We start from the raw sequence: 18174 nt of genomic DNA on the forward strand, positions 1-18174 counted from the left end.
CATTACAATATACTTGAACTTTTCTCAGAACACTTAACCTCCAAAATAGTGTTGGTTTGAACAGCTGCTTCAGACAGGTCCAGGGCAAGACATGGTCCGAACAGGCTCTCTCCTCTGACAGCCTCTCTGGTTTGTAGCTTCTAGGTACATACATGACACAAACCTGTCATTTTTAACTACCTTTTAAAAAAAGGAAATCAGGGCTGGAGAGGTGGCTCAGACAGTAAAGTGCCACGCAAGCATGAGGATCTAAGTTCAGGTCCCCAGCATTCACCTTAAATGCCAGGCGGGGCAGGAGAGATAGCTCCGCAGTCAAGAAGCCTGTGGATCCTAGGACCCACAAGGTGGCTCTCAGCAGTCTGTAACTCCCATTCCAGGGAATTCACTCTTCTGAGCTTCACAAGCTTCTATACTCAAATGGCACACATGAACACACATAAGCATAGACATATAAACAAAAACTATAAAAAATTTATTTTCAAAGCTTGGTATGTCAGTGCATACCTGCAATAGCACTAGGAAGGAAAAAAAAAAAAGTGGATCCTTTAGGAATTACTGGCCTGCCAGCCTAGCAAACTCCAGGTTCTTTCAGAGTCACTGTTTCAAAAAGGAGGGTGGACATTGAACTTTTGTCTGCACACATAAGCACGCATGTCCTCCCTTGCACACACAGGCTCGTGCAAGGTCACGGTTATATCTGCACTTATGCATATACATGCACACCAAGAAATAAAGAAAAATTTGAATATTAACCTAAGATAATGTAGTCATTTTGACTAAAGTTAATATGAATATTATGAACATGTGTTTTACACTTAAAGAACATTTCAATTTGGGTAAGGTACTGATAACTCTATCAGTAGCTGTCATAGCTGGGTAGGTCGGTTCCAGTCTGGACTCCTCCCTTTTGAAGCTTCCGGGTAAACAACCTCTCACTCTGAACTTTGATTTCTATTGGATATTTGAACTCCCACATACATTCTTCATTTATCCATTGGTCAACACACGGTGTGTCTACAATGCCCTAGTCATTATGCCACAAACTGGAAATACAAAAAAGCTGTAATAACAAGGCGTTGTTTGCCCTAAAGCTCCATCTGTAGGAGGGAGCGACACACAAAGGGACAATTATACAAAAAAGGAAATAACTGTGAGCCTCTGAAGGAAGTACTTAACTTGGCTTTAGAAGTGGCACCTCGCGGATCTCTAGGCTGTGTAGGGTTTTAGCTCGGTGATACAATGGGAAAGAGCATTCTAGGGACAGATTCACCGAAGGCGGCGCTATAAAGGATGGCAGAATGGAGTACCCGAGTCTGTCTGGACAAAGGTGGAAAGGGAATCAGGAAAGACACATGAAGCAGAGAAAGGCCTGAGATGTGACGACAGGTTTGAAAAAATAAATTTTTAGAGCTTCCTCCTGTTCAGGGAAAGTGTAAATACCATTGGACTTAAGCTTTTGGCGAGGTCAGAGGCTGTTTTGGAGCCTGGGTCTGGTTGCTCGGCAAGGCCAGGGCCATGTGCTGGGTTCTCGCTCTTCATCTAGGATTGCCATGCCGCCTGGAAGCTCCCTCTTTCTGTCTCCAAGCCTCCATCCACTTTGGCTTCAGCATGGAAGAATGCCATGAACGCCTCTGTGCTGTTTAAATTACTCGACAGGTGGAATTCACCATCATGTATCAAAAAATGGGGGTCCCAACTACCCACGGCCCAGAACTACTAAGGGGGTAGTTCAAATGCATGTATGGTAAACGCCTTGAAAATTGAAAGGATCCCCCCTCCTGGCCTGGTGCCTATGGAGTGACTTGACCTGCCCGGGTCAAGGCCAGAGACTCTCCTGCTAGGGCTGCAGGGTGGTTGTCTGGAACGCCTCCCACCCTGGGGAGGTAACCCAAGGCCCGACTATTTGACCTGTGTCCACGGGAGGCGCCACCTAAGGGGGAGATCAAGGGTGGTCCCGCTGCCTCCAGAGCGAGAACCCTAAGTCCCGCCAAGCCGGCCCCGGACCGACCCTAGCAGCGCCCCCAGCCCAGGTCAGCCCCTCCTCGCGCGCCGACTAGAAGAGGGTGGAGCATCCCGGCTCCCGCAGCCAATGAACGCAGCGGCTCCCTGGTCCGATCCCCGGCGCGGCTCACCATTGGTCGCCGCCTGGGTCTCGGCCCACCGAACCTTGGCGACCCAAGCCAATCGCGAGGCGGCGGGCCCGACTTACAGGCTCCCGGGGCGGTGGCGGCAGGCTCTGAGCCGGCGGAGCGCGGAGCAGGCGACGGAGACGGGCAGCGTGAGCCCGCACCCTCCCGCGCGGCGCGCCGCGGCACCATGGAGCCCGCCGTGTCGCTGGCCGTGTGCGCTCTGCTCTTTCTGCTCTGGGTGCGAGTGAAGGGGTTGGAGTTCGTTCTCATCCACCAGCGCTGGGTGTTCGTGTGCCTCTTCCTGCTGCCTCTCTCCCTCATCTTCGACATCTACTACTACGTGCGCGCCTGGGTGGTGTTCAAGCTGAGCAGTGCGCCGCGCCTGCACGAGCAGCGCGTGCGGGACATCCAGAAACAGGTGAGCGGCGCGGGGCGCGGCTGTGCGCCGGGGTAGCGGTTTGCTGGGCGACGGGGGCATGTGAGGGGCCGGAGGAACGGGCGTGGGAGGGGGATCGCAAAGGACCTGGCGTGTGATGGGGGAAGGGACTGTCCGAGGATGAAACGGAAGCAGCAAAAGCACCGGGGCAACAAACAGAACCCTACCCCTAGGCTTATAGTGTCCGCTAGGTGCAGGGCATGCGCAGTGCCTGGAAAACGAGGGACCCTAAACCCTCGGGAGGTGCGCAACAGTCAGGTAACTCATCAGGCCTCTCCCCCCACCGCATTCCAGAGGGGGCATGGCCTCTGGAAGGTGGTGCTGGGAAATGGGGTTGGGGGGAGATCCAAGCGGAGAGATTGGTTGAGCAAAAGTAGGGAAGCTGAGGAGCACAGTCATGAAAGGAAAACGGTTAGAAAGTCAGTTTGGAGAGGAGCATTATGTTAGGAATGAGGTGAAAGTTTGTTTTGCGGTGCGAGGTGCTTCGGATCCTTTTACAATCCAGGATTAAAAAGAGAAGGCAGAATCAGCCCCTAATCCCGTGTAGAGTCTCAGACTCTGGTGATGTGCCGTGATTCTGCATCCAGATATCGTCGTCCCAGTAAGCAGATGAGGAGTTCACCTAGACCAGCCAGCACCTAGGCTAAGACTTCGTCTTCACAGTGAAGCTTCTTTCCCCCATCCAGGGCTAGCATGGGCTCCTTTTGCCCCTCCTTATGTCCCTCTCTAACTTGCTTCAGGCTGCAGAGAGCGTCTGCTTCCTGCTGCTGCCGGCTTGGCAACCATCCTGTTCTATTTACTTCATGCTGTACGATCGAGCACAGCAGGCTTAGCCCGCAGGTGCAGGCAGACTGACCTCCAGACCAGAAGACCTTACCCAGGGAGAGGAGATGCAGAGGGTACAGCGATCAGAAACCCTTGGCACCACCATCCAGGGTTATGTAGTTCAGTCTCTGCTGTCCTCCACCCCTACCTGCACCGTTTTACCTGGGTCTGTCTGCAGGTTCTATCTGCCATTTACTTGCTGGGTGCCCTCTGAGCTCCAGAGGACAGGACTGTTATCTGACAGCTCCCCTTGGGGCAAGAGTTTCTTAGTGAGTGGTTGTTAACCTAAACTAAATGGAAGGATGCGCAGGGAACAATGGGGCCCTACACGCCATACCTGTGCCACTCGCATGTGCAGTTTACAGTCCACAGCCTCTTGGTGTCCAGTCGCTGTTTTACTAAAATGAGGTTCAAATTGTGAGTCATGTGCCCAGGACAACACAACCGGTATATAAGGCAGGCAATCAACATTGGCTTCGGGTAAGAGCCTGAACTCTCAACTCCCTCAGCCTCGTGTCTCCATCTCATCTCATGCTCTGATTTTGTTGCCTCATGCCTAGTTTCTTTTTGGTTTTTTCGAGACAGGGTTTCTCTGAGTAGCCCCGGCTGTCCTGGAACTCAGTCTGTAGACCTTGCTGGCCTTGAACTCAGAAATCCGCCTGCCTCTGCCTCCCAAGTGCTGGGATTAAAGGCATGCACCACCACCGCCCGGCTCATGCCTAGTTTCTTACCATGGCTTCCTGAATAGTCACCTACTTTTTGGACCCTTCCTGTCTCTCTTGAGAATTTGACAAAGAACTTTTTCCCCTAGGCTTTGCTTCTCTGCCTGAAATCCAACAGTGTTCCAGTCTTGATCGTTTCTGCCTGTGTGATCCAGCAGCACCCGCTAATCCACTCCCTCACACTCTGTTTACATAAAGCCTCTGACTGCAGGGTCAGGCAGAGCTGGGTGGTCTTGGAATTCACCCTTTGTCTTGCCACTGCCAACTCATAGTACTGCCTTTCTGCCAGATTGAATAAGAGCAAAGCCCCTCCCCATCCTGAACCCCCTGTCAGACAGCTCTAGGGCAGCTGACTGACCCTTGACCAGACTCTTGCAAAACTTAGTTAGTTGAAGCTGGTTTGAGTAAAAAGGATATTAGCTTGAATCCTGAATAGCATCTACCTGCTGGATGCCCTGTGAGTTCTCGAAGGCAGGGACTGTTATCTGACAGCTGCCTTTGGGGCCAGAGTATGTTAGTGAATGCCTGTTATGTTAGCAGTACAGCTGGCTGAGACATAGCTGAACCCAGGACCCCTCCCCCATTTTCTTCATCCTGCCTGCCGTGTCTTTCTTGGCTCTTGCTTCCCCTGAGTTGGCTCCATTCTTGTGGGGGTGCTGTTTGCCTGCGGAATCCCCAACACTTTCTGGCTTAGATCCAGCCAGTCTTGCTACCACCTCAGTAAAAAGAGAGTGCCCCTCCTGGAACCAGACCCAGTAGGGGTTTGCCTACTTCTAGGATCACAGTCCCATTCCTAAAACTGTCACTGTGGCCAGCAGGGTACACTCAGCCTGGGTGGAAGGGAGAGAAATCACTAGAAGCAGATGAAGAGGAAATGGTTGGTGCTTAGAAGCCCTGACCACAGCCACGCGTCGCGCCTGCCTTGTCTGTCTGCATGGACAAGACAACCTCCCCTATTCCTCTGTAGCACATCACCCTTTGCACCCTTCCTGCTCCAGTGTGGAAGTTTTGCCAAAGTCGTTCCTCCCACTGGCTGGCTGCTCCTTCCCTGCCCCCTCTGTCAAATTGGGACATGAGTTATCCTGTATGGATACTGACAACAGGCATCTACCTGGCACACAGTATGCTTCATAAGTAGCTCTTCTTCCGTGGACTAAGCCCATCTGTCTTCCAGCTCTCTGTCTTTCTGGCCCTGCGCTTGTTCAGTCCTGGCTATGAATCTGGGTCTTGCCAGTCATGGGGTATATGACCTCAGACAAGCTATTTTGCCCGGGGTTTTCTCATCTGCAAAAAGGTGAGGGGGGGGCACCCAATCTCCTGAGATGAGGAGATCTAACAAGACAACGTGCAGTAGGTGCCTCATTGGGTGGTTGTACAATGGAGATGATAATCATGTTTATAATTGCTCTGTTACTGCTAGAAAGTCCTTCCTGGACTTCCCACTTGATGTCTTTGGAGGACTCTAACTGTTCTCAAGTTCTTTCTTACCTTGCGCAGTAGCAATACATTGGCTATTCTGTTGACCTCGTGAGCTAGGGAGGCTGCACAGGGAAAAGCCTCCAGAGCATCTCCATCCTCTCCAATGGTGCCTGGGTGAGGGCATTTTTCCCAGCTCCCTCAGCCTGAAAGAAGGGCTGCGAACCCCTCTGGGAATCCCAGATGGAGCCAGCTGAGTCGTGTCCTGTGGTTGCAGGTACGGGAATGGAAGGAACAGGGCAGTAAGACCTTCATGTGCACGGGGCGTCCAGGCTGGCTCACTGTCTCGCTGCGAGTTGGAAAGTACAAGAAGACCCATAAGAACATCATGATCAACCTGATGGACATTCTGGAGGTGGACACCAAGAAACAGGTGAGAGGGCTGAGGTCATAGCTCAGTGGTGCAGTGTTTATGTTTACCTGGCCTTGTGCAAGGCCCTGGGTACAGTCCCGAGTACTGATCACCCCCCCCCCCCAAAAAAAGGAGCAAAACCAAGCGAACATATGCTGTACTATGGCTCTGGGAGCAGGCCAACACTGCCCCTGGTATGAGTGACTCACAGGGAAATGAGTTCAATCAATGATGTCCCAGAATGGACAAGTCCAAGGCCATCGGGAAAGGCTCTACCTCCCATTGTTGTCCTCCCGAGGGCCACAGCCACTAGGAGGAAAGTCTGCCCGTAGCTAGCCATGCAAGCTGAGAACTCCAGAGAATCTTTTGATTGCCTTAGTTCTGTAAGAAAAAAATAAAAAAACAAAAAAAAAACAAAAACAGGGATGGAGAAATTACAGGCAAAAAATGAGAGACAAATGGACCTTGTTTTTCCATCCTGGTAAGAAGGTAGGCTGGTAGGCTGGTAGGCTACAAAGGTAGCAGGCGAGGGGAACTTGGTATAGTTTGTTAGTCGGATAGCCCCAAAGTACACACATTCTCTGCCACTGCTGCCCTGTCTCTCTCCCCCCCGCCCCCCACACACAAATTTTACTTCTTAATGCTTTAATGCTTCTGGGCCTTTTAGCTAAGATAAAGTGTAGACATTCTTCTCAACACATAGCTTAAGGAAAAGAGAATTCCGCTTATACGTAATCAGATCTCCAGCGTAGAGATTTGGATTATGCTTCCGTTTTAATAGAACATTGCAATACCCAGCCACAGGAAAGGTATTGACTACAGTGTGTTCACCTGATGGCATCTCAGCACCGTGAGACCCTGGCTGAAGTACTCGCATCACTGTGCCTTCTCTGAGACAGCTCTGTTGATAATTGCCTGGCCCAATAAACCGCACATATTTAAAGTATGCAGTTGGGTAATAAATTTTGACATGAGTCTTGACATGATTGCACCAGTGAAACCATTATCAAAAATGCAGAACATACCCCACAGCCTTAAAAGTTTACTCATCCTTATAATTCTTTCCCTAAACCACTCCCTGCCCATTCCAACACAGCCTCTGGTTTAGCCTCCGCTTCTGTGTTATGAGTGTTAGACTTTGGATACTATTGAAAGAAATCATTAAGCGCGTACTTTCTCGGTGTGAGTTCTCTAATGAGTATTTTAAGATGCATCCATGTTGATGTCCCAGGTACATACTGCTTTGCTGCTACATCATATCCTTTGCATGACCAGTCTGCTTAGTCATTTACCTGCTGATGGGCATCCCTGCTATTTCCACTTTGAAACTGTTACACAATATGTGGTCAGCAACATTTTTTGCACAGGCTTTCTATAAACATGTAAGGTGTGCTGGAGAGCTGGCTCAGCTCTCTCAGAGGACCTGAGTTCAGTCCCCATGTCATGCAGCTCACAACCCTAAGACTCCAGCTCCAGGGGAGCCAGTGGATACCCCTGAGTTCCACCACATGTATACACATAGTTTAAACATGTAAAAATAAAATAGAGGCTAGAGTGATGAGACTCAACAGTTCAAAAGTATGTGTACTGTGCGTGTAGAGGACCCAAGTTTGGATCCTGACACCTTACAACAGGTTCACTACCACCTGTAACTCCAGCTCTGGATATAAAGCTTCTGGCTTCCCAGGGCACCTGCACACATGTGCCCACACATCTAAATAAATAAATAAAGTAAATCTTCAAAAGTCTTTCCTTAGGCAAATGCCTAGGAGTAGAATGGCCAAGTCCCTTGGCGGGCAGATGTTTGCTTACGATTAAGGAAGTGGTCAGGTTGTTTTCCTAAGGAGTAGCTTCACTCTACAGTGCCATGGGTAGTGTGTGCCTGCTGCTGCATTTTGCTGAACCTGTTGTAGCCAGCCTCGATTTTACCCATTCTCACAGTGTTGGGGGTGGCGTCTCCTTATGGCGACTGAAGACCCAGGCCAGCCTTCTATACTGGCCTCTGGCATGTTGTCTTTGGTGAGGCCCGTTCATATTTTTTGCTAATTTTTTAAAATCCAAAATCATTCCATATTGTCTCCTAGCCTGTGGCATGTCTTTTGAAAACCAGGATTTTACCGCCTATGCGGGGAGTGTAGAGGTCAGTAAAGACTGCTACGGGAATAAGTTCTCTCCTTTTTATCTTATAGGGTCAGGGTCAAACTCAGTTGTCAGGCTTGGTGACCATCTATTGAGCCATATTACCCCCCCCCAAATACTTCTTGATTTCCCTTTTGCTATGTGTTTTGGCCTTAGGTTATTACAAGGATGTTTAGTTTCCAAATATTTAGCAAGGTCTTTCTATCTTGGACTTCTGACTTAATTTAGTTGTTGCCAAAAAATTGAACGCTTCCAACTTTTTAAGGAGAGAAAAAAAATAAACAGGTTGATTGAGTGTGTGAGTGTGCATGTGAGTGCGTGTGTGTGAATGTGTGTGTGTGCACACATGTACACGTGTTCACGTGAATGAACTGTTCGGGAGTGACAAATGTCATCTAGGTCTCATTGCACATCAGCTTGCCCAAATCTGTCTCTACAGCTCTGTCACTTCTCTGTTACTAGGCATAAGCAAACATGTTTGTTTTTTTCTAATACCCTTTTGATTAGCTCCTTTTTTTTTTTTTCATTATGGAAAGATGTATCATCCTTCTACCTGCTTCCTCCTCTCAGATGCCAGATGATAGCTGAGACCACCGCCCAGGGAGATTACCTTTTTGATTTGTTTTGTTTTTTGTTTTGAGACTGGGTTTCTCTGTGTAGCCCTGGCTGTCCTGGACCTCACTCTGTAGACCAGGCTGGCCTCAAACTCAGAAATCCGCCTGCCTCTGCCTCTCAAATGCTAGGATTAAAGGCATGCGCCACCACCGCCCAGCTCTGTCTTGTAATTGAGGTTGTGAGACCGTTTGCATCTACCATCCTTTTTTTTTTTTTTTTTTTTTTTTTTTTTTTTTTTCTTTTGGTTTTCCGAGACACTGTTTCTCTGAGTAGCCCTGGCTGTCCTGGAACTCTGGAACTCACTCTGTAGACCAGGCTGGTTTTGAACTCAGAAATCCACCTGCCTCTGCCTCCCAAGTGCTGGGATCAAAGGCATGTGCCACCCCTGCCCAGCTGCATCTACCATCTTTACTTGATGTGGCACTTGAGTTTGTCACATGTTGTCTGTATGGATTTGTTCCATGTTTTTTTTTTCTTCCCTGTGTTCTCATCTTAGTGAGTCTGTGCTAGCATCCTTTCTGGCATCCTTCTGTAGCTCTGCCTGGGGGATTCCAGTCTACATTTTCCTCATAGCAGTGATGTTACCTCACTTCACACACGGTGTGAAGATCTTATGATGTTCCATTTCCATTTCCTTCCTCCCACCCTTTCTACTATTGTGTACATTTTTCTTAGCTCCACATGGTATTATATCATTATTTTTAAGGACCAGTTGCCCATTAAAGGAATTTAAATATAAGAACATCTATTTGTCTGTAGAGTTACTGTCTTTTCATTCTAGAGATATCTGTCCATTGTTTCCTTTTCCTCAAAGGACCTCTTAACATTTCTTGTATACACCACAGTATATAAAGATAAGCATTCTTTCAATACTTTAAAGAAGCTATTCTCCTGCCTTTGTTTGCATTGTTTCTAGCAAGAACTCTGTCGGGGGGGTTGTTTTAATGTATTTTTATTTATGTGTCTGTGTATGCACACGTGTATGAGTCTCCAAAGAGACCAGAAGGAGGGCATCATATCCTGGAGTTACAGGTGATTGTAAGTCGCCCAACATGGATGCTGGAAATGAAACTCATAGCTGGGCTTAGTGGCTTAAGCCACGACAGAGGCAGGTGGATCTCTGAGGTCAGGGCCAGCCTGGTCTACAGAATGAGTTCCAGGACAGCCAGGGCTACACAGAGAAACCCTGTCTGGAAAAACCAGGAAAGGAATATATAGAAAAATGAGGAAGAGGAGGAGAAAAAAGAAGGGAGGGAGGGAAGGGGGAACAGCAGCCCTCTTAGTAGGCCTTCCTCTCTCTTTCCAACGGTTAAGATGTTCTAGTCACTGGGCTTGAGCCATTTTGTTATGAAGGTTTTTGGTATGTTTTTTTCATAATTCTTGGGTTTAAATTTTGTGAGTTTTTCAGTGATCGTAGAAACTTGGAGGCTTTTTTTTTTTTCTGCTTCCCTTTTCTCTATTTCTTTGGAGATTATTACAGGCGTATTAGACCTCTTCAACTCGTTCAAGTTATTTCTCCTGTCTTACTTTAGATGGTTTCTATTATATTACCATATATATAAGTCCACTGATTTGTTTTTTGTTGTTGTTGTTTTTTGGTCTGTGATACCTAGCCAAGTCCACTGTATCTTTCATTTCAGACAATGGGTCTTGCTAATATTTTTGTACACTTGTGTGTGTGTGTGTGTGTGTGCATATTGTGTGTGTGCACATGCATATGCTGTGGCACACGTGTGGAGGTCACAGAACCATTTTCAAAAGTCTGAATTTGTGGAGATTGACCTCAGTTCTTCTGTCTGGAGAGACAAGTTCTTTTATTTGCTGAGTCCTCTTGTTGGCCCTGAAGTTTAACTATCTGAATAAGGATAATCCAGTTGATGTCCCTGATTGCTAATTCTATTGTCCGTCAGTTCTAGGTCCATCTTGCTTGATGGATTTTTCTCATCATTATGGGCTGTGTTTTCCTGCCTCTCTACATGCCTGTAACTTTTAACTGGACCCTGACCTTTTCCTAGGGGATGGTGGGCATTGCATTCCCACATGTCTCAAGGTTATATTTCCAGGAGGCAGCTAAATTCCTTGGAAACAATTTGATCCTGTTCAGTCTTGATTTTCTTTTTTTTTTCTTAAAGATTTATTTCTTTTATGTATATGAGTACACTATAGCTGTACAGATGGTTGTGAGCCTTCATGTAGTTGTTGGGAATTGAATTTTAGGACCTCTGCTCGCTCTGGTTGGTCCCACTCACTCAGTCCCTGTTCGTGCCAACCCAAAGATTTATTATCATAAATAGAGCTGTCTTCAGATGCACCAGAAGAGGGCATCGTATCTCACTATGGGTGGTTGTGAGCCACCACGTTATTGCTGGGATTTGAACTCAGGACCTTCGGAAGAGCAGTCAGTGCTCTTACCCACTGAGCCATCTCGCCAGCCCAGGTCTTGATTTTCTTGAAATGGATCAGAGTACCATTAAGGCAAGCCATTCTCAGGACCTGTCCAAGACCCCATGAATCAATTTTTCCAGACTGGCTTATGGGAGTAGGTACTGTGTCCCACCCTGGACGACCTTCTGGCATCTTCACCTGTGATCTTCCCTCCAGGCTGTGTTGACTGGCCTGAGTTCATACATACCACCAGTCCATACCTAGTTGAATACTCTGAGGTGCTCTTTGCAGTTCTTCCAAGTATATTCCTCTCTCGACTCTGGACAGGACTGTATTCTCATACGCTGTTCTGTCAGCTCTTTTCTGATTGGTCCTCTGGATCTCTGGTCTTCTGCAAATCATGATACAGGCTCTGCCCAGGCTTCCCTCACTCTGGTCAGTTAAGAGTGATCTCAGAGCTCACCTTGTTTCTCCATCTCTCAGGTATCAGAAACTGTTGTGGCCGGTGTCTACATTCTTGAACTCTCCTTTCCATGTATTTTACCTTGGTTTTTTTCTTTTCTTCTCATGGCAGGTAACTCTGGACCCTAGTACTTTGCCTCAGCATGTAGATATGCATGCGATTGCTCAGTAGCATGTTCATGAAAAATCAGTTTCATGGTGTGGGAACGTTTTGACTCCGTGTATGTTTGTGTACCATACTGGAAGAAACCAGAAACTGTGTAAGGTCCCCTGGAACTGGATGGTTATGAGCCTCCATGTGGGTGCTGGGTACTGAACTCGGGTCCTCTGTTATGTGCTCTTAACTGCTGGGCCATCTCACCCAACCCTTGTGCTAAATATTTTTAAGATCTGTTTGTGTGGTTTGCATGTGTGTGTGCCTATTTGCATGTGTGTTGATGTATATACATGTGCTGATGTGTGTGTGTGCCTATTTGTAGGGGACAGAGGTTAAATTGGATGTTTTTTTTTTTTTTAAATTGCTCTCCATCATATATATTGAGGCAAGGATTCTCACTTGAGTCCAGAACTTATCGATTTGGCAGGCCTAGCTAGCCAACTTGCTCTGAGGATCCCCCGTCTCTGCCTCTCATGCACTGGGCAGGTTGTCACACCCAGACATTTGTATGGGTGCTGGGAGTCTGGACATCTCTCCTAGCGCCTGTGGCATCCGCTGAGTGGTCCCCCAGTCTTTAGTGCTAATTTCTTTTCACGTACATGGGTGTTTTGCCTATCCTTTGCATGCTTGGTGCCTGCGGAGGCCAGAAGAGAACACCTTGCCTTTTGAACTGGAGTTACAGAGGGTTGTGAGCTGCTACATGGAGGCTGGAATCAAACCCAGGTCTTTTGGAAGAGCATCTGGCCCTCTTCACTGCTGAGCTGTCTTTCCAACCCCCCTCTAGTGCTAAATATTTAGTGCATGTACGTGTGTGTTTATACTTGTGTGCATGGATGCTCTATCAAAGCGTACGAAAGAGCAGCACAGACATATGGGAAAGCAGAATAGATCTGCTTCGTGGTTGTCATTGGTAAGAGCTAAGCTGGATGATTGATATCTTTTTCCTCATCTTTCTATAAATGCCAAATTAATATTTCTCCTATAATCTAGGAAGATTAACTGAACCTTTGTTATGTGGTGGTATTACAAGTGTGTGTAACTACCCCCAGCCGTAGGGTGTGTGACCACGCCCAGCTGTAGTGTGTGTAACCACACCTAGCTGTAGTGTGTGTGACCACGCCTAGCCATGGTGTGTGTAACCACGCCCAGCTGTTATGAGATCTTCAAGAGGATGGCATTCAACACTAGTGGACTTAGAACCAGAGATCATATTCTCTGTAATTAAAGACAGGACAGTGTTCTGGAAAGGTCCATAGAGACTGGAGGACTCTGCAGCCTGAGTTCTGTGAAGGCTGAGAGGACACTGTGTAGGCATTCCTGTTTCCCTCAGACCCAGCCTCTCTGTCTACAGATTGTGCGGGTGGAGCCCTTGGTGTCTATGGGTCAGGTGACAGCTTTGCTGAACTCCATTGGCTGGACCCTGCCTGTGTTGCCTGAGCTCGATGACCTCACAGTGGGTAAGCACTCCACGTTCATGGCAGGATCACGGCAGAAGAATACGGGCCCCCTTCCATACAGCCGGATCTTCTTCATGCTGGCTACTTTCCTGTTTGGGCCAGAAATCGCTGTTCTCCATTTCTTAGTGGTTCAGATATTCTGATCCCACTACTACAATTATACCAGTCTCAAACACAGAATGAGTTTGGTCCCTCTCCCTGTGTGTGTAACCACACCCAGCTTTAGGGTCTGTGATCACCAAAGCTCTTGTCCAAGGCCAGCACCTTCCCATGGGTCATAGCTCCTGCCACCCAGTAACCTCTTAAAGTGACTTCACACACTAGTTTTTTTTTTCCAGATAGGGTTTTTCTGTGTAGTCCTGGAACTCCCTCTGTAAACCTGGCTAGCCTTAAACTCACAGAGATCCCCCTACTTCTATCTCCTGAGTGCTGGGATTAAAGGCGTCAGCCACTACTACCCAGCCAAACACAGATTTTTTTTTTTAACCTCTGTGGCTGGTCAGAGGTGAAGGTGATGACCATCCTTGAGACCTCTCACTCCTGCTTCTCACACTGGTTGATGGGGAATGTCCTATTTTAGCATTCCCGTTCCCGCCAGTCCCACCACACCACACACCACACACCACAGCTTACCCTGCTGACAAATGTGTCTCTGCAGGGGGCCTGATCATGGGCACAGGCATCGAGTCATCGTCCCACAAATATGGCCTGTTCCAGCACATCTGCACTGCCTATGAGCTAATCCTGGCTGACGGCAGCTTTGTGTGCTGCACACCGGTAAGTTGGGCTTCGGGACCAACCGTGGCATCAGGGAGGAAGCTGTCCTTAGACGACTTCATTTTCAGTACATCTATTGGGCTGTACTTAGATGAGCTTAGACACTGTTAAGAACACTTCATACGTAGTGTGCTGTTTATGTTCTAAACCAGCCCATGAGGTGAGTACTAAGATTACCCAGAGTCAGATAGGAAGCTACAGAGAGGTTAAGAGCCTGCCCAGGGTCACACAGATAGTAAATCCCACACCTACCGGCTAAGATAAGACTTAAACGTGGGTAATTGGATTCAAGGTGGGTACATCACAGCCACCAGAAGAGAGCCCGATCGATGAAGGATGACTAGCTCAGGAGTTCAGGTCTGGGATAAAAAGACCCCAGTCAGCCAAGAACTAAGTCACATTGGCTTAGTACATCTTTTCACAGACTCATCTGAGGCTGGTTTCTCCTCTGACAGCTATGTGAACTGGAGAAGGAACGTGCTGGGGCCTGGGGAGGGTCTGACATAGGGCAGGGCTGCAGTTTTGGCAGTTAGTGCCACTGTGCTCGGGGACAGTGAGATGAGCGAGTGGCCCAGGGACTGGGTTGGTTGACAGAGCCCTGCTGTGCCAGAGGCTTCCGCTGCCTTCCTCAGAACGTCCTTGTCTAGCCCCCCATCTCACAGCTCCCCATCCTGCCTACCTCCAAGGTAGACATAAAGAATCTAACTTAGAATGGCCAATGAACACACTGCTGCAGAGTTGGGAGATCCTATTGGAGCCCAGCTGGTGTAGCTGACTTTCCAGAGAGCCTTGACTGAAACAGGTCAACTCATGCTCCTATCAAATGGGAGCAGTGTCCTGCCAGACTCTGAGTGTAGGGTAAAATGGACCAAGAATGGTATTGTTACTGTTAGTGCCAGCTCAGGAGGGGCATTTGCACATTCTTATGTCTCCTGGCTACTCTGACTCCAGTAGGGATCCAGCTCATGTACCCCGCACTGTGCCCCTCTTTGCCCCCTTTAGTCCTCCCTCTGGGGTCTTCGGGCAGCTCTGGTCATGACCTTACTGGGTGGTTCAGGGCCGAGGCCTCAGCAGCAGGAAGTGGATACTGTTCAGCTGAGCATCCCTAATACAGGGAGCGGTAGGAGGTTAAATATGAAGTAGGAATTGCAGAGGGAAAATTGGGTACAGGTGATAGCAACAGGCGGGAATCCAGTCCAGGCCCTACACCCCTCACTGACCATCGTAGGTCAAGCCTGTGCCAATTCTCTCCCACAGTCTGAAAACTCAGACCTGTTCTATGCTGTACCCTGGTCCTGTGGGACCCTGGGCTTCCTGGTGGCTGCCGAGATCCGGATCATCCCTGCCAAGAAGTATGTCAAGCTGCGGTTTGAGCCAGTGCGGGGCCTGGAGGCCATCTGTGAGAAATTCACCCACGAATCCCAGCGGATGGAGAACCACTTCGTGGAAGGGTTGCTGTACTCCCTAGATGAAGCTGTCATCATGACAGGGGTCATGACGGATGACATAGAGCCCAGCAAGGTAGGCCAGGGGAAGAAAGGTGGGCGGGGGCTGAGCCTGTTTAAACTGCTTCATGTGGCCTGGTCCAGCAGGATGCAGGTACCAGGCTCCCTCAGATGTGAGGAGCCACAAGAGGCCTGTCTCCTCCTCCGCTGCCACCTGCCAGTCATGTGCTTGCTTCCCTCATAGACAAAACCTGTTGTCTAATGACAGCCCATGTCGTGGATGAAGAAACTGGTGCTCCAAGGGCTAATTTAAATTTTTACAAGGTAGCAAAGCCAAGATTGGGTAACTGCCTTGATATTCCTCCAGACCAACTGGGCACACCCTCATCTTTCACCATACAATGTCTAATGTTTTATTAACATATTTTAATTACACATAACAAGTGAGTAATGTTTTAATCTTTATTTATTTGTTTATTGTCAGATAGCTACCTACTAGCTCAGGCTGTCCTGGGGCTCACTGTGTAGTCCAGGCTAACCTCTAACTTAGAGTTATCATCTTGCTTTAGTCTCTTGAGTGAGTTCTGGAATCATAGGTGTGAGTCACTGTAGTATTTTTGGGTTTGTTCTGTTTTTGTTTGTTTGTTTGTTTGTTTGTTTGTTTGTTTGTTTTTGTTTTAGACAGGGTCTCACTGTGTAGTCCTGGGTAGTCTTAGATCTTACTATGTAAACCAGGCTGTCCTCAAACTCCGAGAACTGCCTGCCTCTGCCTACCAAGTGGTGTGATTATAGGCCTGTGACACTATATCTAGCAACCAAGTAATTTTTTTAAAAGACTTATTTATTTATTTTATGTATATGAGTATACTGCAGCTGTCTTCAGACACACACTAGAAGAGTGCTTCAGGTCCCATTACAAACAGTTGTGAGCCACCATGTGATTGCTGGGAATTGAACTCAGGACCTCTGGAAGAGCAGCCAGTGCTCTTATCTGCTGAGCCATCTCGCCAGCCCAACCATTCAGACAAGATGGTGGGAAGAGACCTGGAAGTCAAATTAAACAAATTAAAGACCCCACCCACATATGTAACCCAAAATTGTTCCCCATTTCCCCCCATACATACATAAAACCCTTTTCAAGTTGTTAAACTATGAACTAGGATGTCAAAGAAGTTACGGTACCTCTCTTCGCCCCCAGGGTAATGGCTTCCACAGTTCTCTGCACTGATCGGTGTCTGTGGTTGTCCATGTCCTGGTTGTGTGAAAGTACTTGTCCGGACCCATCATTCACTGATAAGCACTTATTTCAATGAAGATTTAAGACTCTCTTCTCCTCCTTTCCTACCAACATGTTTGTGGATGAAGTGGAATCCTGAGCCAAGGTGTGAGCACCCAAATTGGGGGTGAGAGAGCACACAGTCCCCAGTGGGGCAGCCGTGCGTGCCTGCATCCAGCAGCAGGTGTCTGGAGAAGGCCTTTCCCCTGCATCTTTTGCCAGCTGCAGAGAGAGTATCACACTTTGATTTTTGCCAATCTGATAAGGTTAAAAATAGTCCCTCTTTGTTTTGTAGCTCTCTTGTTACTTTTGAGGTTGAACGTATCTTTACCAGGTTTTCTAGCTTGGCTGCCCTTACCTGTGACCTTCTCTTCAATTTTGCCTTGTCCAAGTGGGGTAGGCATTGTCCTGTGCTATGTTGCCTTAGTCAGTGCAGTGCCTTCAGAACAGTGCATTGAGCAAATGCCTTTTCTGTCCTTAGCTGGCAATTTAATGTGCTTCTGGTTTTGTTTTTATTTAATTAGTAAAGCAGTGGGGAAACTCACTCTTCATCAAAGTATTGGCATCTCTTCAGGCTCTTGGTCTATACCTATAAACTTAAAATGTTTTAAAATCGGGGCCCTCAATATGGCTCTCTAGATACTTCCCACCAAGGCTGACCACCTGAATTTGATCCCTGGGACCTATGTGACAGAGAACTAACTCCCTCAAGTTGTCCTCTGTTAACACACAAACACAGACACACACACACATACACACTAAATAATTGTTTTTGTTTAATTGAAAAGGAGGGTTAGAGGGTTAGCCCAGTGGCTGTGTACTTATCTATGAGGGTCTGGCTTCAGTAAAATATGTTTTGAAAAAGACTCAAAAATCATGGGGACAATCACATCTTCATATTAGGAAATGAGACCCAGTGAGAGATAGAGACTCCGAGAGGTGCCCAGCAGGCACGGGGGGTTCTTGTCTCTGGCTTCTGGGTCACATGGGTCTCTGAGTGGAAGCTTCTAAGAGTTTAGCAGTGTCCATAGCATTGATTCCTGTCAGGACATGTGTCTGGAGCATTAGCTACAGCAGCTGTATAGAGTTGAAGTGTTCTGGCTCTCCAGCCTCAAGCCTAGTCCGTTGTGAGCCCCTCCCCACCCCTAATCACCTGTCGGGTATCTGGTCTAGAGGTGTGGCAGCTTCTCTGGGACATTCCCTTAGAGGCTGTCCACATCGTAAACCTGAGGAGGGGGTCAAGAGAAGCCACCCACCATTACCAAAATAGCTTGAATGTGGTCTGAGATCAGATGCCGTCAGCATGATGACTTTTTAAAAGGACTTGCTCAGCTCCTAACGTGTTTAGATCCCGAAACTTCCCGAAGAGGGAACAACAAAGGTCCCAAGACCTTTTCAGGAACTCTTTCAAACCGAGTGATACAAAAGACCTGCGGCCAGAGAGTCTTGCCTTTAGTCCTAGGAGATAAGACCAGGACACCAAGTGCAAGTGAAGTTGAGCCCTGAGAGAGTAGATTCTGT

General features: G+C 47.9%; 1 protein-coding gene across 1 annotated transcript in view; it reads left to right on the forward strand.

The window, feature by feature from the left end:
- The first annotated feature begins 2192 nt into the window (after window positions 1-2192).
- Window positions 2193-18174, forward strand: part of Dhcr24 (24-dehydrocholesterol reductase) — a 28115-nt gene continuing 12133 nt past the window's right edge. Inside the window, exons 1-5 of the mRNA XM_031378040.1 lie at window positions 2193-2547; window positions 5806-5961; window positions 13050-13155; window positions 13814-13932; window positions 15190-15453. Coding sequence (XP_031233900.1) covers window positions 2317-2547; window positions 5806-5961; window positions 13050-13155; window positions 13814-13932; window positions 15190-15453 — 876 coding nt within the window. The 5' untranslated portion in view covers window positions 2193-2316. The remainder of the gene's footprint in view (window positions 2548-5805; window positions 5962-13049; window positions 13156-13813; window positions 13933-15189; window positions 15454-18174) is intronic.

This window comes from Mastomys coucha, unplaced genomic scaffold (assembly GCF_008632895.1).
Source record: "Mastomys coucha isolate ucsf_1 unplaced genomic scaffold, UCSF_Mcou_1 pScaffold18, whole genome shotgun sequence".
Taxonomy (NCBI): Eukaryota; Metazoa; Chordata; class Mammalia; order Rodentia; family Muridae; genus Mastomys; species Mastomys coucha.